This window comes from Molossus molossus, unplaced genomic scaffold (genome assembly GCF_014108415.1).
Source record: "Molossus molossus isolate mMolMol1 unplaced genomic scaffold, mMolMol1.p scaffold_m16_p_1, whole genome shotgun sequence".
Lineage (NCBI taxonomy): Eukaryota > Metazoa > Chordata > Mammalia > Chiroptera > Molossidae > Molossus > Molossus molossus.
The window spans coordinates 1,894,184-1,919,482 of NW_023425344.1; the positions used below are offsets into that span (position 1 = coordinate 1,894,184).

Genomic DNA, 25,299 nt, shown 5'->3' on the forward strand with positions numbered 1-25,299 from the left:
TATTAGTCAGGAATAACGTTTGGTTAATAATTTAGTTAATTTGGGCCTGGTTATCGTTTTTCAGCCATATTTGCCTTTGTATAGGCCAAAGTGTTGTGATACATTGGTTATTTTTATTAGATGAAAGTGTTTCTGATAAAATCTGTTAGTTTTGGTACATATAATCACTTTGCAACACCAGTTATTTTCTTGTTCAGTCTAGATTTCCAAAGGAAGTAATTGCTGTCATTTTTTATTTTGAAATCTTAAAAGACTAATTCTTTTTTTAAATTGAGGTGTAGTTAACATACAACATACTAATATATATATTTTGTTAATCCTCACCCAAGGATATTTTTCCATTGATCTTAGATAGCATGAAAGGGAGGGAGGGAGGTAAGGAGGGGGAGATAGAAACATCAATGTCCAAGAGACACATCGATTGGTTGCCTCCTGCATGACCCTGGACAGGGCCGTGGATCAAACCTGCAACCGAGGTACATGCCCTTGACTGGGAATTAAAACTGTGATCTTTCGGGTTTGGGCCGACGCTCTAACTGCTGAGCCAAACTGACCAGGGCATACTAATCTTTTTTTATGTTATGAGTTGAGTGTTTATTTGAGAGCCTGATGCCTAGTATTATTGGCAGTATTCAATGCGATCTTAGCAGGAATAATACTGTAGCCTTGACTAAGTTAAGTAAACATTTCCCAGAACTTAGAAGCTATAACTGGGCCACGATAGCATGGGATATTTGATCAACTTTAAGATATTGATGAAACACTGAGATTGCTTGAAATCCAGCTTTCTAGGAAAAGTTAAGTCTCTCTAGTCTTGAATCTGGAGATTTAGTAAGTTACTCTTATGCTTGCTACCTTGTCTGTCTTTTCGCTGCACTTCCCAGTGATGATGGAAAGGTGCCGGAGTCCCATGACTGAGATGAGTTGTTTTGTTTTCTTCTGGCCAGGACATGGGATATGCCCTCAATTTCTTTTTTATTTTTCTAGCGTTCTTTGTTTTTTTTTTTCATTCAGAGCTGTAGTTTCAAACATTTTTGTTACAGCCTCAAAATTCTTTTTTTTTCAAGTGAAACCTGCTAATATATAAGAGAGATTAAAGTAGAGTTGTTTTGGATGTAGGATCAAGTGAGGCTGGGTGTGTGTGGCCTGGCAGCAGCAGGTGTTGCTGCCCTGGGGAGGGCTCCTGGGAACATTCACAAACTGCTGACTGCAGGGCAGACTGCTTTCGTGAACACCTGAGCTCAGAGGGCACAATTGTACTGGCTTTCTCGAGGTAAATTGCTTGTTCTGGAATTAAGGACCCCGTTATTTAGCAGATAAAGTTTAGTTGCTATGTCAGTTTCATCTACATTTTGGGCTTCCTTTGTTGTTTTTCTTTGCGTTTAATGTCACGTCAGTATAAATTTTTGGAAGTTGTCACAGCTATGATCTGTTCTTTGAAGATCAGTGAAATTAGAAATTAGAAGTTGCCAATAATTATTTTGTTACTATCATTTAATGACATTTCTATGTAATGTAACCGTAAGATTTAATGAGTCCAGTTAAATCATGTTAAGACTTTTGTTTTCTTTTTTTTTTATTAATATAGTCTGGAAACCATATATTGTAACATGTATTTTTCAAACTTTGCAAAAGATGAATATTATTTAGACCTCCTGGATTGTACACTGCTTGAGTTCTGATTAACATTAGAACCTAGTAAATTAAAAGGTAATAAAATAAAAGTGACCTTTAGGTATAAAAGTTTTATATATATAAATTCTGATATACTATTGAAGATATGACATGAATGTCCAAAGGGCTAAAAGAATTGGTTCTAGCTATAACTTACCATATTTAAGATTAAATAGTAATATAAATTATTTAACACTAATAGTAATCTAAGGCAATAAATATTTATTACTTATTAAAATACTTTGCAGTACCATTTGAGAATCATTGCTTTTAACTTTTTCCCTTATAGGTTTATTGATTTTAATAATACTCTACAACATCTCTGCGTTCTTTGTGTTTAGCACTCCAGCGGCATAAGAATACATATAATTATAAACGATGTAAGAGGTTGAATATGCTGATGATTGTGCACGCAGGCTGTGCATTTATTTGACCTTCAGAGTCCTTCCTTTCAGCAAGCTTAAAAGAACTCTTGCGTCATTTCCTAGGGAAAGTGCTCTTTGGAGAAGCATCAGCCTTGGAGGATGACTCTGAGTCAAGGTCGGAGGGCAGCAGCCCAGCCTTTGCAGGTAGCTGTCAGGGAGTGGTGCTGGGGTCCACCTTCCCCTGTCCGCTGGCCCAGCTCCTGCACCTCCCTGCACCTGCTCCTGTGCAGCACGAAGCCAGCTTACTCGTGGTGGAGATTTCTTTTATAATGTTGACTGTGACATGTGTGTGTTCTTACATCAGATGTTTGCTCTTTTCCTTGGTTTAGGCTGTTTTAAAATTAGGTTTATACTACTTGAGCATACATCTTTTTGAGGAAGGAATGGTGGGTAAAAGTGAATTGTATGAGTTGTGAGGGAAAATGGGATAAAAAATTATCTGTGGATAATTTAACCTGGAAGAATTCTACATTTGTTTACAGATAGTTATCTAATAAGATTCTTTATTCACCTTATAAAGACTGGGTATTGACTAAGACAATGATTGGATTAAACGAGATTTGTTTGGTCCTATTTGAAAGAGTATTTTTAGATAACTGTTATTTGGGAAGGAAATCTGAATAATCCCAGGGGTGATTATTTATTCACTTATTTTACAAAATAGAAATTGATATTTTAGTTAAAAAAATAAAAGTTAAAACAACAAAATTATAGCCATAATAGTAACGCTCAAGTGTTGTCTGACTCCGTGGCTTCCATGAGTGACCGGTGCTAACAGCTTGGTATAGATCTTTCTGTAGTGGTCTGTTTGGACGGCTGTCGTTTTCTTTGGGAATTGACAGATGAAACAAAAGTGTGGTGCACATTTATAATGAGCACCTTAGGGATCTTGATCAGGGACTGGGAAGAGGAAAGCTACCTCAAAGCAATGGTGAATTTACCATTAACTTCTCTTAGCACTGCTTGCCCAGAGCACCAGGCATTTGTGAGCATGGCTTTGTGCCCCGGCTGTGCCAGCTGCCTTGAACTTCCTGAGAGCCGGAGGTCTTTCTGTGCAGCTCCGATCAAAGGCTGCAGCAGCTGCAAAAGACCTTGGACTGGCTGATGCTCAGGGTTGCAGTGAACACCATTCAGGAGCACTGACAGCACATTACAGGCGTCTGCTGCTGCCATGCATGCAGTGTAGTGTACGGTGAAAGGGGAGGAATACAGTGGCAGGCAGTCTTGCTCATGTTTCAAGGATGCACTATTGTCTTGCTTTTGAAATATAGTAGTTCATATTTTCACTGTATTTTAGGATTTTTGCAGTTTAGACAGTACCAGTGAACTTAGGGTATTTTGCAAATACCCTATTGAATGTTTTTCCTGGCCCTTTGAGGAATGCATATTTCTTTGTCTTCAGCCTCAGTCAAGGGCGAGATCTGTGGGGAGCTGGCTGCTTCTTCCGGGGTCTCCACTCCTGGTTCTGCCAGCTCTGCTGCTGACTCCACGGGTCACGACATCATCACGGAGCAGCCCCGGTCACAGCACACCCTGCAGCCGGACTCGGGGGATCTGACCGGTTGCGACCTGACGAGCACTGCCACCGATGGGGATGAGGAGGATATCTTAAGCCACAGCTCCAGCCAGATCAGCGCTGTCCCCTCTGACCCTGCCACGGACCTGAATGATGGGACCCAGGCCTCCTCACCCATCAGTGACAGCTCTCAGACCACCACCGAAGGGCCAGATTCAGCTGTGACCCCTTCAGACAGTTCTGAAATTGTAAGTGGGTGAGGGGGTGCCCTGGTTTCTGCAGAGGGATCTTCCCTGAAGTTCCAGACCTGAACCCTCTGCTCATGTGATCCCCTGACAGCAGGTTAGAGGGCACCAGCTCAGTTCATGAATGGAGAGCTTGACCCCTTCTGAGACCTTCACTAGTATCTTTTGTGTCAAACATCAAAGTCAGAAATTAATTAGTTGATGATATGGACTCTGCTAAAATTGAGTTGGGCAGAGGTAAAAATCATTATTTAAAAAAATTTTTAAGGAACCTATTTATTATTAACAGATCTGTGCGCACAGTGGGCAGTGATTTTCTTTTTTTTTTGTTAATCCTCACTCAAGGATATTTTTTCTCAATGATTTTTAGAAAGAGTAGAGGGGAGGGAGGAAGTGGGGGAGAAAGAGAAAGAGAAACATCGATGTGAGAGAGACACATTGATTGGTGCCTCCCGCACATGCCCTGACCAGGCTGGAGATCTAACCTGCAACCCAGGTACATGTCCTTGACTGGGAGTCGAACCTGTGACCTTTTGGTGTGCAGACTGATGCTCTAACCACTGAGATACACCGGCCAGGGCAGTGGACATTGATTTTACGCAAGGAAAGGGTGAGCAAGTTCTACCAGCACTTGTGTGGGAATGGGGGAGGGCGCTGGGTTTAGGACTTTGAAGTGTGCACAGGGGTTTGTTGTTTATTGCACAGCTTTGTGGGATATCTCTCTTTGTAGTAGGTGGTTTCCAGACGTAACTGTTAAAAGGAGGAAGAAAGACATTGGAAATGTGAAAATTCGCTCTCTTGGTAGTGGCTAACATGCTGGCTGTGTAACGGTGCTGGGAGTGGGCCTGTGCTGACCTCTCTGGCCCGTGGGGAACTAAACACCTTCCCTTGGTATTTCTCACATTCAGTAGTTCTTCCCATTGATGTGGTGCTTCCTCCTGTATCTTACCATTAATTATTTGCTGAACAAATGTATCGACCACCTGTTATGTTCCAGGAAGTGTCCTATAAGGTGGGGCTGAAGTAGAGAACACAGCATACAAAACTGCTTATACGAAGCTGGTATTCTCGAGTACAAGTCATCATACTTTCTGTGGTGGGCAGAGAGGGACCGTCTTTGGCTTTGTGAACCGTGCAACTCATTGCACTGTTGTTTTGTGAAACCAGCTGAAGACATTGTGCAAACAAATGAGTATGAATATATTCCAGTAAAACTTTATTTATAAAAACAGGTGGTGGGCCCTGGCCGGTTTGGCTCAGTGGTTAGAACGTCGGCCTGTGGTCCAGAGAGACCCGGGTTCAGTTGCCGGTAAGGGCACGTACCTCAGTTGCAGTTTGTCCCCGGCCCTGGTTGGGTCTTGCGGGTGGCAGCCACTCGATGTGTCCCTTTCACGTCGATGTTTCTCTTTCACGTCGATGTTTCTCTCTTTCTCTCCCTCCCACTCTATCTGAACAAAAAATGGGAAAATGTTTTTGGGTGAGGATAAAATAACAAAAACAGGTGATGGTCCAGGTTTGCCTACCCATTCTACAATGTGCACGTGTGTGTAGGGTGGGAAGTAAGCCAATAAACAATCAACAAGTACGTAAATACATAGATGACTGTAAGTGCCATAATGAAAAATAAGCAAATTCAAGGGGGCAGGGAGTTTCCTCATGAAAAGCTCAGTGTGGGGGCCCAGGGTCTTGGCACCAGGGAGCCCGCCAGGATGAGAATGGGGCTCTGCCATTTGGCTGTGGAGCCTGGAACTAGACCATGTTCGTCCTTCTTGCCCCAGCTTTGTTAACCATACGAGGGTGGTTATTGTGCTTGTGCTGTGAGACTTGCCACGATTAGGGCAGGTGATGCTCAGGAAGTGCTGTTCACCCTGCTTGGTGTGCGCTAACGCATTCAGAACATGTTTTTTTTTATTGTGGTGGAACTTTTCTCTCTTTTTTTGAGGGGGGTGTAAACTAATCTGGAAGATTGGGAATGGAGGAGATCATTTTTTTTCTGGTTGTTTGTGATCATATAGTTTGATTTTTAAAAATCTAATTTGAAGGATTTTTGAATGATTTTTTAAGAATGAGTTTAGCCCTGGCTGGTTTGGCTTAGTGGTTAGAGCATTTGCCTGCAGTCCAGAGAGACCCGGGTTTGGGGGTTTGGTTCCTGCTAAGGGCATGTACCTTGGTTGCAGTTTATCTCCGGCCCTGGTTGGGTCGTGTGGGTGGCAGCTACTCGATGTGCCCCTTTCACATCAATATTTCTCTCTCTCCCTCCCTCCCACTCTATCTGAACAACAAATGGAAAAATGTCCTGGGGTGAGGATAAAAATCTTAAAAAAAAAAAAAAAAAGTGAGTTTATTTTATTTCAGAAATAGTTTACTGACATATTGAGGGCTCACCATTCACTTCTTTTGGTCAGTTAAATGGGATTTCAAGTAGATGTGAGAATTTTTGCAATATGGAGCTGAGATACAGTTCATGGCTACACACATGAAGTGCTGTGCCTAGCCCTTGGCTGATGTAGCCCTGGCCCTCAGGAGATGACCTGTGTGCTCTTAGGTTTCTGTCTGAAAGGTTATTCCTCATTTTTGACTTACTGTAAAACTCACTTGTGAAGACAAAGATTTTGTTTGGATTTTTAAAATATATATCCAAAAGAGAAATTTCCAGATTGGGAAATTTTTGGAATTTTTACAGTTAAAGCTTTTTATAATGCAGTAGTAACATGATCAGTCAGCTGTTGATGATTCATGCACGTGTCTATGTGCATTTGGGGAATGGTCTCTGTGTTGGTATGTAAGACGTGGCCCATCACATTCATTGTTTCCCCTTTGCCCTCTGCCTGAGGGCTTGTCCTTCGAGGATTACCCTCCAGAGCCCTCATAGCCCCTTTGACTTGCTCAGGTGTTGGATGGCACCGAAGGCCAGTGTTCTGGGATGCAGCTCAGCCCACCGCAGGATGAGGAGGAAGAGCCCCCGGGCCTCCTGCCCGATGAGGACACCGATGAGTTCACAGCTGCTTCAGTGGGTATGTCAGCTTTGGCCCATGTGCTTTGGAATGGCTCCTTCAACCCAACACCGCAGTTTTATCTTAGCTTTCAGGAAGAAATCTCCTGGTATCCTGTTTTCTGAGTTGTCTGTGAGGAGGACCCATTGAGGAATGATTGCTCCTTTTCTCCATCTGTCTCCTCCTTTCATGTTGACTTGGTGTAAATGTGTGTATTTGCATTTTAATGGGAAATTTGTCACTTAATTCTGATTTCTCTGTTCTGGAAGCCCTTCAGCAAGTACAATTATTGAAAAGCATGGGCCACAGCAGGCAGCCCTCTGACAGCAGTGTGGATAAGTTTATGTCAAGAGAAGAAGCTGCTGACCCAGGAGATCAGGAAAACAAGGTGAGAGATGTAGGCTGGAGATATGCGGCTTCCTGGGCTCAAGAGTATTTGAAGTCACGCCGGGGCTGTCTGTCTCCCATGCTTCTGGGTTCCTGTGCAGGGCTTTGCTCAGCTGTGTCCTGTGGGTGCTGACTTTCCCCAGGCCTGCTCTTTCCTGCCTCCAGGCGCCACCCAGTCCTCGAGAACGGCCTGAGGCCCTGCCTCCCTTCAGAACACCCGGCTGCTCCACCTGTTTCTTTCACTGTCCATTTGATGGTCTGCATGGCCTTACAGCATGTCTCATTTCTGTCCCATTGAATGGATTTATTTGTTTGTTGTGGTAAAATACACAACAATTGCCCGTTCAGTGGCATTAAGTGTATTCACATTGTTGCCATCACCATAGCCATCTCTAGAGCTTCCCCATCTTCCCAAACTGAAACCACGTCCCCGTTTAAAGCAGCTCCCCACTCCCTCCTCAGCCCCTGGCCACCTCCGTTCTCCTTCCTGCCTCTGGATTTGACTCCTCGAGGGGCCTCGTATAGGTTGAATCATGCAGTATTTGTCTTTTTGTGTGGTTCACTTATTTCACTGAGCACAGTGTTCTCAAGGTTCATCCATGTTGTAGCAAGTGTCAGAATGTCCTTCCTTGTGAAAACTGAATAATATTTCATTATATATGTTACTGCATTTTGTTTTTCTCTCCATCCACTAATGAACAATTGGATTACTTTCACCTTTTGGCTTTTGTGAATAATGCGGCTATGAATGTGGGTTTACAAATATCTCTTCGAGACTCTGATTTTAATACCCTGTTGTGGAATGACTGGGTCATATGGTCATTCTATATTTAATTTTTTGAGGAACTGCTTGTCCTTCCAGTTAATTTTGAATTCCTCGAGGGCATGAAATAGTATTTTGTACTTAGCGCAGAGGTGCTCAGTCCCTGTTGCAACTTTGGTCCTTTCTTTCTGCCCTGAGCACCAGGCCTCCTCCCTCTTGGCCCTGGGCTTCCCCAGGCCCTGGCTCCTCGTCCTGTAGAGGACAGCTTTGATACACTTCCCAGCACCTCCCCTGCGTGCTGAGCCCATCCCTGCTGCAGCCCATGAGACTTTCGTAACTGCCTCTCACCAGTCTGATTCTGCCCCACCGTCTGTGAGGTCAGGTGTGTACATGGGCAAAGAGGCAGGCATCTCTGTATCCCCAGCACCTGGCCTGATTGTTGCTCGGGGACTATTTGTTGAGCGAACTGATGGATGGATGTGTCAGTTCTTTGATGATCAGACAAACAAGTGTAGTTTCTCTGTTCTAGCCTTGCCGGATCAAAGGTGACATCGGACAGTCTAACGACGATGATTCTGCTCCCCTTGTCCATTGTGTCCGCCTTTTATCTGCTTCATTTTTGCTAACGGGGGGGAAAAATGGTACGTATGGAAGGGCAGGCGCAGAGTTGAAGGGAATCACTAGGTTTCAGAGCCACCTGTGCCTAGTTGTTGTAGCCGAGGGAGCGGGTCTGGGTGAGTGTGAGGGTAGGATTTCACTGCCTGGCGGGAGAAGAGGGGAGGATGGGGCAGTTCTCTGGTGAGTCTGGTTCTGTGTCTCTGGGAGACATATGTTTGCTGCTCGGAAGCCCAAGGTGACCCAGGTGGTTTCTTCACAGCGCTGGTTCTGGACCGGGATGTGCGGGTCAGCGTGAAGGCACTGGCGCTCAGCTGTGTGGGAGCTGCTGTGGCCCTTCATCCTGAGTCTTTCTTCAGCAAGCTGTACAAAGTTCCTCTCGACCCCACGGAATACCCTGGTACGTTCAGAGTTCCCATCTCATTCCTGTGTGCTATCATTATTTTGAAAACTAGTTTGCCCCGGCTGGTTTGGCTCAGCAGTTAGAGCGTCGTCCCGCAGACCAAAGAGTCTTGGGTTCAATTTTGGTCAAGGGCACGTACCTCGGTTGCGATTTGTCCCAGTCCTGGTCAGGTCATGTGGGAGGCAACCAGTTGATGTGTCTCTCCCACATTGATGTTTCTCTCTCTCTCTGTCCCTCTCTTTGTCCCTCCCTCTCCCTTCCTCTCCCTCCATCTGATGATAAACAGAAAAATATCCTCGGGTGAGAATTAAAAAAAAAAACTATTTCAAACCCTCTTGGTGTTTCAGTTTCAGAATAGTAAGTTTCCTGAGTTAATGGGGCATTTGAACTGTGTGGTAGCTCTCCATGAAACACACAGATAACCAGTGTTGTACCTTTTGGACTTCCTGTTCATTCAATGCTTAGTTGGAATATACACAACAAAACAGTAGAATTCTGGGAATATAATATTTAGTTGACCGCATATTGGATTTTTACCAAAAGCTCAAATTTGTACATAAAAAAAAATTGATACCACAGTTCCACTGAGTCAGGCCAGACGTTCACACGCAGGCACATGGGCACTGAGCGCAGCCGAGGCAACAGTGGTCCCGACAGCACATTTCTGGGACGGATCTCGTTGCAGAGTAAGTGGTGGCAAGAACTGCACTTTGAAGTTCTCTCTCCTTCCCTCTCTCTCTCTGGGTGAGGGGCATACTTGTGCTTTTGAATTTATGTGAGGTAACTGTAGACTAGTTTGAGTTTTTCTAATCTTTTTTTGAAGTAAAAAATTGGAATTTTGCTTTCATAATGGCTGGGCAATTTCTCCATGCAGAGGAGCAGTATGTCTCAGACGTCTTGAACTACATCCGTCACGGAGACCCACAGGTGCGGGGAGCCACAGCCATTCTCTGCGGGACGCTCATCTGCTCCATCCTCAGCAGGTCTCGCTTCCAGGTGGGGCACTGGATGGGCTCTGTTCGAGCTCGGACAGGTAATGGCCGGTTTCTGAGGTTTCCCTTTCTGGGTGTCATTGCCAAGTTCAAGTTTACATGAAGGCATTTGTCGCTTGCTGTTCTGGTCAGGAAACACATTTTCTCTGGCGGACTGCGTTCCTTTGCTGCAAAAAACGTTGAAGGATGAATCGTCTGTTACGTGCAAATTGGCGTGTTCAGCTGTGCGGGTGAGCCTTGTGGAGACTTTACCATTATCATAATTAAAATATTAAATATGTCCAGACATTCTACAGTTATAAACAATAGTAAATGTCTATGTAGCCACCACTTAGCTTTAGAAAGAAACCATTGCTGATAAAGTTTAATAGACGTTTGTTTAGTTTTTTTTTAATAATTTTTTTTCTTTACTGATTGTTCTTTGTATAGAAAGAGGAAGGGAGAGGGAGAGAGAGATAGAAACATCAATGAGAGAGAACATCGATTGGCTGCCTCTTGCATGCCCCCCACTGGGGATGAGGCCTACAACCTGGGCATGTGTCCTGACCAGGAATGGAACCGGTGACCGCTTGGTGCACGGGTGGATGCTCAACCACTGAACCATACCAGCCAGGCTTGTTTAAGTTTTGATTCTCAAAATATTTGTTTGAAATATACCTTTGCCTAAGGAATGTGTTTAGATATAGACCTTGCTAACATTGAGTGTCAAACCCGTTGAATTAAAAACAACTTCATGAGGCCGTAGAATGCTGAGAGTTAGAGTGAGGCCTAAAGGTCATTAGTCACGTCTGTGTCAGTTGCATGGCTTCCGTCCTTTGCATGGTACATGTCCAGCCTTTATATACCACCTGGTTCATAAGTCACACTAGCCAGTCATCTGCAGGAAAACTTAACCAGTAAAAACCAAAACAAGCCCGGCTCCGTGTGCTTCAGTGGTTAGAGCATCATCCTGCACACCGAAGGTTCTCTGGTCAGTTCCTGGTCAAGGGCTCATACCTGGGCCCTGGCCGGTTTGGCTCAACGGTTAGAGCCTTGGCCTGCGGTTCAGAGAGACGGGGGTTCGGTTCCCACTAAAGGCACGTACCTCGGCTGCAGTTTGCCCCCAGACCTGGTTGGGTCAGGCAGGTCGCAACCACTTGATGTGTCCCTTTCACGTCGATGTTTCTCTCTCTCTCTCTCTCCCTCTCACTCTATCTGAACAAAAAAATGGAAAAAATGTCCTTGAGTGAGGATAAAAAAAAAGGGGTGGGGGCTCATACCTGGGTTGCAGGTTCACTTCTCCAGTCCCGGACTAGGCATGTCTGGGAGGCAACCAATTGATGTTTTGCTCGCTCTCTCTCTTCTCTCCCCCTCCCTTTTTGTCTTCACTCTCTCTTAAAAAAACATCAATGGAAAAAATAGCCTTAGGTGAGCATTAACCAAAAAAAAAAAAGAAAAAAATCAAAACCCTACAATTGTGTATTTGTAAGATGTTTTCCCTTTTTCAAATTTCATGGCCTGCCCAGCTGTTGTGGCTCACTGGTTGAGCATAAACCTATGCACCAAGGTGTCACTGGTTTAGTTCCCGCTCAGGGCACACGCCCAGGTTGTGGGACCAATTTCCAGTGGGGGGCCGTGCAGGAGGCAGCCAGTTGATGGTCTCTCTCATCAATAGTCATTCTTTCCCTCTCCTTTCCTCTCTCTCTAAAATCAATAAAGAAAAGAAAGAATAAGCCCAGCTGGTGTGGCTCAGTGGTTGAGCGTCGACCCATGCTCCAAGAAGTCACTAGTTTAATTCCTGGTCAGGGCATATGCCCAGGTTGTGGGCCAAATTACCAGTGGGGGCCATGCAGGAGGCAGCCAATCGATGTTCTTTTACATCAGTGTTTCTATCTCTCTCTCCCTCTCCCTTCCTCTCTCTCTAAAAATCAATAAAGGGAAAAAACAATTAATAAAAAAAAGGAAATTACATGACAAGGACACATTGGGAAACTCGAGTTTCCTGAGGTAAAGCATGTGTTGTAAATGTCCTTGAGACATGTGGGACAGGTGTGTGAGCGTGTGGCTACTGACCATCTGGATGACATCACGGTGGCCTTGCTTTTCAGCACTGCATCATGAGCCTCTGTAGCAGTAGCTACAGTTACCTGGGGTTGCAGCTGATCACCGACGTGCTGAGCCTGAGGAGCAGCTCCTACTGGCTGGTGAGGACTGAATTGCTGGAGACTCTTGCAGAGATGGACTTTAGGTATGTGCATCAGGCCTGCAGGCTCTCTCTCAGGAGCTGAGGCCCTCAGGGCTTTGATCTGAGCATTGAAAGGCCCAGGCCACTTGATTTAGATAGTGGTGGTTACCAGATAGCCCAGGTACTGAGCTTTACCAGGTACCCCTAGGTAGTGAGCGTCACCAGGTTCTCCCAGGTAGCGAGAGTCACCAGGTACCCCCAGGTAGTGAGCTTTACCAGGTACCCCTAGGTAGTGAGAGTCACCAGGTACCCCCAGGTAGTGAGCTTCACCAGGTACCCCCAGGTACTGAGCTTTACCAGGTACCCCTAGGTAGTGAGAGTCACCAGGTACCCCCAGGTAGTGAGCTTCACCAGGTACCCCCAGGTAGTGAGAGTCACCAGGTACCCCCCAGGTAGTGAGAGTCACCAGGTTCTCCCAGGTAGTGAGAGTCACCAGGTACCCCCAGGTAGTGAGCTTCACCAGGTACCCCCAGGTAGTGAGCTTCACCAGGTACCCCCAGGTAGTGAGCTTCACCAGGTACCCCCAGGTAGTGAGCTTCACCAGGTACCCCCAGGTAGTGAGCTTCACCAGGTACCCCCAGGTAGTGAGCTTCACCAGGTACCCCCAGGTAGTGAGCTTCACCAGGTACCCCCAGGTAGTGAGAGTCACCAGGTACCCCCAGGTACTGAGCTTTACCAGGTACCCCCAGGTAGTGAGAGTCACCAGGTACCCCCAGGTAGTGAGCTTCACCAGGTACCCCCAGGTAGTGAGAGTCACCAGGTACCCCCAGGTAGTGAGAGTCACCAGGTTCTCCCAGGTAGTGAGCGTCACCAGGTACCCCCAGGTAGTGAGAGTCACCAGGTACCCCCAGGTAGTGAGCTTCACCAGGTACCCCCAGGTAGTGAGAGTCACCAGGTACCCCCAGGTACTGAGCTTTACCAGGTACCCCCAGGTAGTGAGAGTCACCAGGTACCCCCAGGTAGTGAGCTTCACCAGGTACCCCCAGGTAGTGAGAGTCACCAGGTCCCCCCAGGTAGTGAGAGTCACCAGGTTCTCCCAGGTAGTGAGAGTCACCAGGTACCCCCAGGTAGTGAGTCACCCTGTCACCCGAACGACAGAAGCCTGAGGGGTTTGTAGCCGACAGTGCTTTTCTCCATCTCCACTTTGCTCTGTTAGATCTTTAGTGCAGCATAGGAGTGCATGTGTCTGGTCATCTTCGTCCCTTAAGTGTTCTAGATGGTGGGAATAAAACAACTCAGACTTAAAATCATAGCTTGTTAGTTCTGCTTCTTTTTTTTTTTTTTGTCCTCACCCGAGGACATTTTTCCATTTTTTGTTCAGATGGAGTAGGAGGGAGAGAGAGAGAGAAACATCGACATGAAAGGGACACATCAAGTGGCTGCCACCCACACAACCCAACCAGGGCCGGGGACTAACTGCAACTGAGGTATGTGCCCCTAGTGGGAACTGAACCCGGGTCTCTGGACTGCTGGCCAGCGCTCTAACTGCTGAGCCAAACCAGCCAGGGCTCTTTTTTTTTTTTTTTTTAGTTCTGCTTCTTTTTTTTTTTATCCTCACCTGATATTTTTCCATTTTTTGTACAGATAGAGTGGGAGGGAGAGAGAGGAAGGGAGAGAGAGAGAGAAACATCGACGTGAAGGGACACATCGAGTGGCTGCCACCCGCATTACCAACCAGGGCCAGGGACAAACTGCAACGAAGTACGTGCCCTTAGCGGGAACCGAACCTGGGTCTCTCCGGACCGCAGGTCGACGCTCTAACCGCTGAGCCAAACCGGCCAGGGCTAGTTCTGCTTCTTTAAAAGGCGTGTGCTCATCACCACACTGAGCTTAGGTCTGATAGCTGATTTGTGTTCTGTCACAATAAAAATTAACTTCTGAACCACAACTGAGGTACGTGCCCTTGACCACAATTGAACCCACAACTCAGTGGTCGGTGGGCTGATGCTCTACCGCTGAGCCAAACCGGCCAGGGCTACCCAGGTGTTTTTTAACAGCTGATCATGTGCCAGACATGTGCTGGCCACCCTCTGGGGGTATTTGCTCGCTTCCTCAGAACATCTATGAGAATGAGGGATTGTCCTACCTGCACCCCATAGATGGGAAACTGAGCCCTTGGTTGAGCACCTCCTGGGCCACAGTCAGTGGGCGGGAAGGTGCCCCGCCTTCCCATAGCTGCCCTGCCTTCTGCCCATGTGTTTGAGCTAATTCTGCAGGACACCTGTTATCTTTTTTTTTTTTTTTAACATTTTTTATCTTATTTTATTTTATTTATTTATTTCTTTGTTAATCCTCACCTGAGGATATTTTTCCATTAATTTTTTTAGGTAGAGGGGAACAGGGAGGGGGGAGAGAGAAAGAAACATCAATGTGAGAGATACACATCAATTGGTTGTCTTCCGCACAAGGCCAGGGATTGAACCTGTAACTCAGGCATGTGTCCTTGACCAGGAATCGAACCCGAGACCCTTCAGTCTGTGGGCTGACACTCTAACTGCTGAGCCAAACTGGCCAGGAGTCTTTCAAGAAAATACACGTTTTTATTGATTTTAAAGCAGAGCCGTTTTCTCAGTTCATCTGACTGACAGTCTGGAATCGTGAGAGGATGTAAATGCGTGCTGTAACACGGTAGTCTTTCCTTCATTTTGAGTAAGTGCTGCCTCCGGGCTCCCCTGGCACCTGGACTAACTCATTCCTGGGCCGCTCTGGGACCGGCCTGCCCTCGCAGTTTACCTGCCAGCGTCCTGCCAGCCGTAGGAGGTGTTTGTGGAGTAATGATTATTTAATTGTGAAATGTGTTCTTTTGTTAGGTTGGTGAGCTTTTTGGAAGCAAAAGCAGAACACCTTCCCAGAGGGGCTCACCATTACACAGGGGTGAGCAGTTTATTTCCGTGAGGCTGTGTGGGATCTCGCTGAATGCATGCTGCTTAGATTGTTCTCAGTGTGATCATGCAGGTTGTGATTGTGTGCTGCGAGCTTGAGGCTGGTGAGCTTGAGTTCTTTCTTACTGGCTTTCCAAACAGCTTACCAAAAAGTTACCTGAATTCAGAGGCTGTCTCTTTGTTTTCTTGTCTACAAAGCTTTTGAAACTGCAAGAACGGGTGCTCAATAATGTGGTCATCTACTTGCTTGGGGATGAAGACCCTCGGGTGCGACATGTTGCTGCTGCTTCATTAATGAGGTATTTTACCAAATATCTTTTCCTTTAGTTATTTTTAAAGCACTAGCCATGAGAGTGGGAAAGAGGGAAACATTCAGAAGCTGTGGGGCAGTATTCCTGACTCTTTTGAGGTCACGTCCAACTTTTCCTAAACTATCAAAAGGCAAGTTATTCACCACAAGAGGCTAAAATGACAATTGAGACAACGAAATACTGATCTCTGCTGTAAAAGTGTGTACTTTGTTGTCAGCGTTCTGGAATACAGAGGTGGCTCTGAGAAGAAAGTACAAACATCCTCAGTCCTACTGCTTGGAGAGGGGCCCTGCCGACATTCGCTGTGTGTCCTGTGCACAACTTCATTCTTCAGAACTGGGACAAAATGTGCACAGTTTCATGATCTAGTAATTCCCACTTCATACATTATTAGCATCTTGTTATCAAATACTCTCCTCAAAGAGAAATTTTAATTAGTGCCATTTTTTACTATGTGATTGTGATAAGCTTTTATATAAATATTATTTGGTTGGATATTAAAGTTATCAATTTTTTTTATTTTTTATTTTTATTTTTTTATCCTCTCCCGAGGACATTTTTCCATTCTTTGTACAGATAAAGTGGGAGGGAGAAAGAGGAAGAGAGAGAGAGAAACATCGACGTGAAAGGAACACATCGAGTGGCTGCCACCCGCACGACTGACCAGGGCCGGGGACAAACTGCAACCGAGGTACACGCCCTTAGCGGGAACCGAACCCGGGTCTCTCCAGACCGCAGGCCAATGCTCTAACTGCTAAGCCAAACTGGCCAGGGCAAGTTATCATTTTTTTAATTGATTTTTTTTTTTCTTAAGAGAGAGAGGAATGGAGAGGGAGAGAGAGAAAAACATCAATATGAAAAGAGAAACGCAGATTGGTTGCCTCTGGTATGTGCTTTGACCAGGGATTGAACCCACAACCTCGGTATTATGTGCCCTGGCTGGGAATCGAACCTGTGACCTTTCAGCGTACAGGATGATGCTGAACCAACTGAGCCACACCAGCCAGGGCTAAAGCTATTTTTTATTTAAACAATGAACAGTACTGTAGTTAACATTGTTACATATAAATTTTTAAGTAATTTTTTTCCTTTAAATTAAATTTTGAAAGTTGAGTTACTAAGACCAAGCTTTTTGATGTGTTTTTTTTTATCCTCACCCGAGGATATTTTTCCATTTTTGTACAGATAGAGTGGGAGGGAGAGAGAGGAAGAGAGAGAGAGAGAAACATTGACGTGAAGGGACACATCGAGTGGCTGCCACCCGCACGACCAACCAGGGCCGGGGACAAACTGCAACCGAGGTACGTGCCCTTAGCGGGAAACAAACCTGGGTCTCTCTGTACCGCAGGCCGACGCTCTAACCGCTGAGCCAAACTGGCCAGGGCTGATGTGTTTTTTTTTTTATCTTCACCCATGGACATTTTTCTACTTTTTGTTCAGATAGAGTGTGGTTGCCACCAGCACGACTAGCCAGGGCCGGGGACAAACTGCAACCAAGGTACACGCCCTTAGCGGGAATCGAACCTGGGTCTCTCTGGACCACAGGCTGACACTCTAACCCGTGCCAAACTGGCCAGGGCGCTTTTTGATGTTTTAAAAATTATTTTCTAGTAGCTTTTTGAGGTATTTGCATGCCTTAAAATGCACGCATCTTAAGTGTATAGTTGAGTGATTTTTAGTACATTTAAAGACATGTAACCATCACCACAATCCCATTGTAGGATATTTCCATCACCCCAAAAACATCCCTTTGTGCTCGTTGCAAACTCCCAGTTCCTAACCATAGCCCAGGTAGTCATGAACCTGCTTCCTGACTCCAGAGATTCGCCTTTTCTGGACATTTTCTATAAGTATGATCATACAGTGGATGGACTTTTGCCCTGGCTTCTTTCACTTAGTTTTTGAGGGTCCACATGCTGTACCCGGTACTAGTAGGTTGTTCCCTTTATTACTGAAGGGTCTTCCATCTATGAATCATTTTATTCCTTCATCCAACAGATGATGGTCATTATTACTTCTGCTTTTTGGTGACTGTGAGTCATGTTTCTGTGAGCATTAGCCTATGAGACTTTGCGTGAACTTGTTTTCATTCTCTTGGGTAGATCCTTAGAAGTGGGACTTTTTGCCCGGCCGGTGTTGCTCAGTGGTCTGAGCGTCCTCCAATGGACTGAGAGGTCCCAGTTTGATTCCCAGTCAGGGCACATGCCCAGGTCATGGGCTTGATCCCCAGTAGGAGGGGGTGTACAGGAGGCAGCCAAGTGATGACTCTCACATCAGTGTTTCTCTCTTTCTTCCTCTCTCTCTAAAATGTCAATAAAAACATATTTAAAAAAATAAAACGGCAGGCCCCTAGGGGTCTGGCATGCACTGTGCAGTGGCTGGCCTGGCGCTTGCCTCTGCCAGGCTGTGGCTGCGCCTGATCCGCTCACCAGGCCTGGGCTTCAGAACAGTTCAATATGCGTCAGTTGTTTAGGTGGGAATTTGTTTTATTGTTTTAAATAACTTCTGTTTTTTAAAAGTAGTACATGTTTACTGAGAAAAATGTAAGGAAAATATACAAGAAGTAAATAAAAATTTTTGTAATCAAACTACTCAGAGAAAAGCAAAGTTACACTCGGTGATGTCCTTTCATCTCTGTTGTTGTCATTTACATGTCTTGCTTGCTGGTGAGGTGTGGCTTTTCACTGACTTAATGGGTTTACATGGCTTGCTCAAAGATTTTAAATCTACCGTTTTCCGAAAATGATGTAATTTGTGCTTAATGACCAAGTCTCCATGGAGGAAAAAGATTTTTAATTAAAGATATTGGGGTTTGCTAATCAGTGTGATGAAATAGTGGATTGTCTCTAAAGGTTCTGTGCTCCTCCCATACATGTACGAGTCCACTCATAATAAAACAGCTCCGAGAGTGGGTGGCAGAGGTGGCCCTCCTGCTCCTCTGGGAAAGCCCGCGTGTCCTGCCTGTGAGTTCAGTTCAGATTGGCGAGGGAGCTCAGCTGGGCTCTGCCGTCTGGGAATGCGTGGGCGGTTCTGGAGATAAAACTGCAAGGACTGTGTAAGGGCAGCCCCTGGCGTTCGGGTCTGCTGCTTGCTCAGTCCTTGCTGTGGACAGTGGCCGAATGCTCTTATTGGCGTTGGTCAAGATGACTAGAAGAAAACTTCCAAGGTTTTTTTTTAATCCAAGCATTTAATATGTGTAGAGAAAAGCACTTAATTCTATGACAGGCAAAAAGAAAGTACAGCACCCGGTTACTTCAGGTCTGGTGTGTGGGTGAGTGGCCCTGTGACTGGAGACCCCTCCCTGACGTGCTTGAAGATTGGCACCCCTGGAAAACGGAAGTGGTCTTCTGTGGGTGGCAGTTTGGAGGCTTAACCACCTTACAGAAGGGTGGGAACCACAGGTGAGTTTCCATGCTTTCTTAAGTAACTAAACCTTACTTTTATGTTAGGCTTGTCCCAAAGCTGTTTTATAAATGTGACCAAGGACAGGCTGATCCAGTAGTGGCTGTGGCAAGAGACCAAAGCAGTGTTTACCTGAAACTTCTGATGCACGAGACACAGCCGGCTTCTCACTTCTCCGTCAGCACCATCACCAGGTACACAGACCGAGCCACGGCAGGAAAAACGTGCCCTTTCCTGACCCTGATGCCTTGCTTGAGAACGGTACTCTAGAAAACAACAAAACCTTAGATGAGGGCGTTTCAGTGGAACATCTTTGATAGGGTATTTCTCTTCTTCAGGATTTCATAGCCCAGCTCTTTAAGCTCTGCTGAGTCATGCAGAAGTGGTACCCTAAACTTTAATTAGTTCATTACAAGTACTGACCAGTGTATTTTTCTGCATGACTCACGCTGTCTTAATTGGAGAACTTGTCCATTAAGCCCCGGCCGGTTTTGCTCAGTGGTTAGAGTGTCATCCTGTGGTCCAGAGAGTCCTGGGTTTATTTCCTGCTAGGGGTGCGTTCCTCGGTTGCAGTTTGTCCCGGCCCTGGTTGGTCGTGCAGGTGGCAGCCACTCCATATGTCCCTTTCACGTCGATGTTTCTCTCTATCTCTCCCTTCCTCTGTCTGAACAAGAAATGGAAGGGTGTCCTCGGGTGAGGATTAAAAAAAAGAACTTGTCCATTAAATTGTTCACTTATTTGTGTTACCTGTATTTGTTAATTTTTAGTGAGTGGGCTATTTAATACCGTGTCAGTATTATTTAGGGTTATTCACTGGTTCAGTGATTTGCAGTTGTTCACATTTATTGTGAAAAACTTTTAAGTGCACTTTCAAATGGCTATACATTCTCGTCTTATTCTCAGATGAGCAATAGACTATAAAAGTAATTAGAGCAGAAATATTTTAGTGAAGTTAGAATTTTTCTTTAGAATTTTAATTTGCAAAGAAGACTGTATAAGTGGTAAGATTATTATGCTTTTTTAATCCTCTGTGTTTTTTGTTTTTTTTTAATTCTTACCCGAGGACATTTTTGCATTTATTTTCAGATAGAGCGGGAGGGAGAGACGTGGGGAAGAGAGAGAGAGAAACATCGACGTGAGAGAGACACATCAGCTGGTCACCACCCACACGACCCCAACCGGGGCCGGGGAGTAACTGCAACCGAGGTACGTGCCCTTAGCGGAAACTGAACCCAGGACTCTCTGGTCCATGGGCCAACACTCTAAACGCTGAGCCAAACCAGCCAGGGCTACCCTCCGTGTTTTCACTGTTTTTAAAATTAGTTTTATATGATAACTCTTCTTTCTGCTGAGAGGCAATTTAAAAAAAAAACTTGGGCTAAATGACTTCTAAGCTGAAATATTCACTTTATGCTTTTGTTCTGAGCTTGGAACTCAGCTTGTCAAATTTTGAAGTCATTATTCCTAAATAAAGAATCATCTCTCTTATGTAAAGACTGCTTAACTAAATACATCAAATAATGTTCTCCTCGGAGAATTTCCTTTTTTAATCTCAGAACTGGCATTTTCTCGCTTTGAAAAGATTCAGGATTGCCCTGGCCGATTTGGCTCAGTGGTTGCAGCGTCAGCCCGTGGACCAAAGAGTCGCGGGTTCAGTTCCAGTCAAGGGCATTTACCTCTGCACTGGTCGGTGTAGTGCGGGAAGCAACCAATTGATGTGTCTTTCTCACATTGGTGTTTCTCTCTCTCTCTCTCTCCTCCCTGCCCCCCTGTCTGAAAATAAATGGAAAAATATCTTCAGGTGAGGATTTAAAAATAAATATAAAAAGCCCAGCTGGTGTGGCTCAGTGGCTTAGTGTCAACCCATGCACCAAGGGTTTGCCGGTTTGATTCCTGGTCAGGGCACACGCCCAGGCTGTGGGCCTGATCCCCAGTGAGGGGCGTGCAGGAGGTGGCCAATCAATGTTTTCTCTCGTCAGTGTTTCTCTCTCTCTCCCTCTAAACATCAATAAAGAAAAAAAAGAACTTTAAAAAAAAGGAAAAAGAAAAGATCCAGGATAAAGACCCCTTTAAGAGAAGCAGTGCAAGAGCACTCCCTTGTCAGACATGGACAAGCTCAGGAGTCACTGTTTCCAGAGGGCATTTCAGGAAATGATCATTAGGTGCCGACAGAGATGAGTGCCGTGTTTCATTAAAAATTATTATTAACTGCAAGTTTTCTCAGTTTGGAACCTGGTGGGCTCTTGACATTTGGCCATGTTCCTTAGAACAGGTGCGCATGGTGCAGCTGCCGTGGCCTTGCTGCCTGCTGTTGCAGAATTATGTGAGAAGATGCATCTTCTCCTCGGTCTGTTGTCCAGGGCCTCTGGACAGGTCACTGGTCAGTAAAAGGGCATCAGACACCAGCCTGTTTGAGGCTCATTCACAGAGGTGGGGCGTTAGAATTCGTATGTAATTACAAGCAGGAATTGAAATTGCTACAGGCCATGGATGGCGTGTGGGGTAGGGCTGACAATCCCTGGGGGAAGGATTTTCTTTTTATTGTATTGATTTTTAGATATAGGAAGGTGTAGGGGAGAGATTGAAAGAGAGAGAGAAACAGAAACATTGATGTGAAAATGAAACACTGATTGGTTGCCTCCTGTATGTGCCCCAACTGGGGACCGAACCTGAAACCTGGGTGTATGTGCCATGACCGGGAATTGAATACACCACCTTTTGGTGCATGGCACAGTGCTACAGCCAACTGAGCCACATTGGCCAGGGCTCAGCCATTTTTATAGAATAATAGCCATTTATTTCCAGTATTTCTTTAACTTAAAAGTCAAGACTGCTTTAACTTCTTGTAGTCCTTAATTTTAAACTTTTAAATGCCATTTGAATTTGAAAAGGTCATAAGCTTTAACAGTACATTTTAAGTCTCCACATTTTTCTTGTCAGAATATATAGAGGCTATAACTTACTACCAAGCATAACAGATGTCACCATGGAAAATAACCTCTCCAGGGTTATTGCGGCCGTGTCTCACCAGCTGGTCACATCAGCCACGCGAGCACTCACGGTGAGTCTCCTTTGGTTGGTCGTCTGAATGAAATTAATCTTCAGTAGTTTCTGAGGTCAGTTCTTAATGGTAAGATGATTTGTGAGACACATGTGGGACTTACTAAGACATTGTGCTTCTATGGACAAAATCTTGATTTATACCAATAGGAATGTAGACAGCTTTATTTAAGTAACAAATGCTCATTGTAAAAAAAAATGTAGGCATAAAAAATATATGTAGGAAGACATAAAAGTCTAAATAAAAACAACCATAATTTGAATTAGTATTATCAGAACTTTAAACTATCTCTAATATAGTTAACTCAGTGACTTTGTAATATATACTAAGGGATAAAAACCAGAAATGCCAGCAAGTTTTTGTATAATGTCATTATTTTTATCATTATTTATAATGCTGAAATTGGAAATGAACCATAATATCTAAGAGTCCAAGAATGATTAAGTTCTGATTATGACTATATTCAGTGTATATGCTAGTTTATTTATTATGCACCTATTAATATGATGCTTAGAGAATTTTTAACAATATAAAGAGATATAATCTGAATTACAATATTGAATGAAAAAAGGCACAATCTGCATACTCGTGTGTAGTCAGATCTCAGTTAAGAAAAATAATGCTCACATACATACATTTCTCACATTATTTGGGAATGACGATCAGAAAATCGCCAAAATTGATTTTAGGATGAATGATTTTTGTTTTCATTATTTTTTAGATATTCACAAATATTCTAAAATGAACAAGTGTAACTTTTATAACCAGAAAAAAAGTACTATACAAAAATAATGTTGATTTGCTGATTACCAGGTCAGACCTTGTCATTTACGTTACATGACAGAAGACACGCTTCCATGTTGTGGAAGCTCGGACAGGCATGATTAGTCTGTGTGTGCCTTTCAAATCTAAGGGTTGAGGCTGTCTGTAGTTTGATTTTCGTTTGATTTCTTCAAAATATCATAGACGTTATTTATTTGTATTTGTTAAGGCCTCCATGTGTCAAGCACTTTTCTAGGCTTGGGCTGTGAAGACAGGGAGTTCTCCGCCCTGTGGTTCTTGTGGTCTGGTGGGGGGATGGACATTCACCAACTGGGCAGAGTGGGAGCGATGGGGCATTTCAGGCAGAAGGAGGCACAGGGAGATCACAGCTCTAGGGAGAAGGATCCGCACAGTGCTGGCCAGGCATCCCAGTGTTCGACACACATCTCCATTATTTGTACTTTTTATAACGTGTGAAAGGAGGTGCAACTGAATGAACACTTTTAGGTGTTTGGGCATGATTTTATTATTTCTTTCCTCCTTAGTTTGGGTGCTGTGAAGCTTTGTGTCTTCTTTCAACTGCCTTTCCAGTTTGCACTTGGAGTTTAGGTTGGCACTGTGGGTAAGTATTTTTCTCGGCATGTGGTGTCTACGGTTACATGATGCAAATGTGCTTATTGGGATCCCGTGTTTTTCTTTCATGTTAAGTGCTTTATCTGTTTGACCTGTTGGAACATACCCATCAGGTGCTTGTTTCTGTGCTCTTAGATGTGTGAGAAACAGTGAACTGCTGTAATAATGGCATCAGATGCTCACTCTTCAGCACTGTGGAGGAATCATTTACAAAAATTCACATATGCTGGCAAAGGGCTTTTTTTTTTTAAATCCTCACCCGAGGATATGTTTTTATTGATTAGAGAGAGAGAAACATTGATTTTTAGAGAGAAACAGTGATTTGTTGCCTTATGTACTCACCCTGACCGGTGATTGACCCCAAAACCTAGCTATGTGCCCTGACCAGGAATCGAACCTGCAACCCCTTGGTGTATGGGATGATGCCCCAACCAACTGAGCCACCCAGCTACGGAAAAACAAATTGGCTTCTTTTCAGAATTATTCACTATGTGTTAAAAATCTAGGAACATTTTTTTTGTTTAAAATCGAATGTGACCTACCAGACACAATTGTGATGAAGCAAAGGAGTGTAATTTAAGAACTATCGTACTGTGTCAGCAGTTTTCATTTATAGTGGTGTTCTGGCCTGGCGGATGTGGCTCAGTGTTTGAGCGTGGACTCATGCACCAAGAAGTTGCCGGTTCGATGGATTCCTGGTTAGGCACATGCCCAGTTGTGGGCCCAGTCCCTAGTGGGGGGCATGCAGGAGGCGACCAGTTGATGTTCTCTCTCATTGATGTTTTTCTCTCTGTCTCCCTCTCCCTTCCTGTCTCTCTAAAACCAATAAAGAAAAAAAAGTTTAAAAATAAATGAAGTGGTGTTCTGCCAGTGGGTGGCCCGGTAGCACCTGTGCAGTCATTTTGAGTCTTCCAATGCATTAAGGGCTAAGGAAGCTGTTGTTCTGTGTACTGACGCTGACCACCATCGCGTTTGGAAGTCAGTCTGCTGATTTCGGGGTGTCAGCGCACTGCTAGGGGACATGCTGATGTGGGTGGCACTCTTCCTTCCGTCCAGCGATGGTTTCCTCTCAGCAACACCTGCCGAACTGCTGCCCCTCACACAGACCAGCTCTTGACTTCTGAGCAGCTTAGCATTGAGGGAAATCTGCTAACTCAGAAGTTAAAAAGTTATCAAAATAAGCAGTTGTAATACTCTTAATCACAAATAATTCACAAATATTCACAAATATCTTAATCAGATTGGCCACCTGATTTTATTTCTCGAATGACTTTCCCGGAGCTGTGGTTTACAGGGAAGATAATCGTAGAATTGCATGTGCACTGGCGTGAGAAGCACAGTGACGGGCCTTCCTCTTGGTCCAGAAGGGAAAGCGAGACTGTTCGCCTTGAAATTTTTCTGTAACTTGATCTCAAAAACATCTGCTTTCAGAGTGCCCCCGCTGAGCGTCTTGGACGAGTCCAGGAAGAGCTGCACTGTCGGGATGGCCACGATGGTCCTCACTCTGCTCTCCTCAGCTTGGTTCCCGTTGGATCTCTCAGCCCATCAGGATGCTTTGATTTTGGCTGGAAACTTGCTTGCAGGTATTGCTACTGAGTTGGAACAGAGACCTCGGGTCTTTAGCTTCTGATTTCCTCTTATTTTTTGTTAATCCTCACCATAGGATGTTTTTTCATTGACTTTTAGAGAGAGTGAAGGGAGGGAGGAAGGGGTAGATAGAGAAACATTGATGTGAGAGAGAGAGACATCAATTGGTTGGTGTGCTCTGACTGAGGCTGGGGGTCAAAACTGCTACCCAGGTATGTGCCCTTTACCAGAAGTCGAACCTGTGACCCTTCAGTGAGAGGGCCAGTGCTCTAACCACTGGGAAGCACTGACCAGGGCACTTTTGTGGTTTTGTTTTGAGAGGTGGGGTAGGGAGCATACGAGGGAAAAGCACTGTGAGGTTCCTGACGCTGCCACATAACGTGAAAGTGTACTGTGAGCAGCTAGTTTGTGTCCAATTTTCTGT

General features: G+C 44.8%; 1 protein-coding gene across 2 annotated transcripts in view; it reads left to right on the top strand.

Annotated features, from left to right (window-relative positions):
- Positions 1-25,299, top strand: part of HTT (huntingtin) — a 149,610-nt gene that overhangs the window by 52,863 nt on the left and 71,448 nt on the right. Inside the window, exons 11-25 of one of the 2 annotated variants that reach the window (XM_036274985.1) lie at positions 2,163-2,243; positions 3,502-3,863; positions 6,751-6,874; positions 7,123-7,241; positions 8,533-8,644; positions 8,881-9,018; positions 9,896-10,054; positions 10,146-10,243; positions 12,101-12,240; positions 15,048-15,111; positions 15,318-15,418; positions 18,880-19,026; positions 21,773-21,893; positions 23,201-23,277; positions 24,720-24,871. In XM_036274985.1, coding sequence (XP_036130878.1) covers positions 2,163-2,243; positions 3,502-3,863; positions 6,751-6,874; positions 7,123-7,241; positions 8,533-8,644; positions 8,881-9,018; positions 9,896-10,054; positions 10,146-10,243; positions 12,101-12,240; positions 15,048-15,111; positions 15,318-15,418; positions 18,880-19,026; positions 21,773-21,893; positions 23,201-23,277; positions 24,720-24,871 — 1,995 coding nt within the window. Of the gene's footprint in view, positions 1-2,162; positions 2,244-3,501; positions 3,864-4,364; positions 4,471-6,750; positions 6,875-7,122; positions 7,242-8,532; positions 8,645-8,880; positions 9,019-9,895; positions 10,055-10,145; positions 10,244-12,100; positions 12,241-15,047; positions 15,112-15,317; positions 15,419-18,879; positions 19,027-21,772; positions 21,894-23,200; positions 23,278-24,719; positions 24,872-25,299 lie in introns of those variants that run through there. The other variant, XM_036274991.1, reaches the window with a different exon arrangement.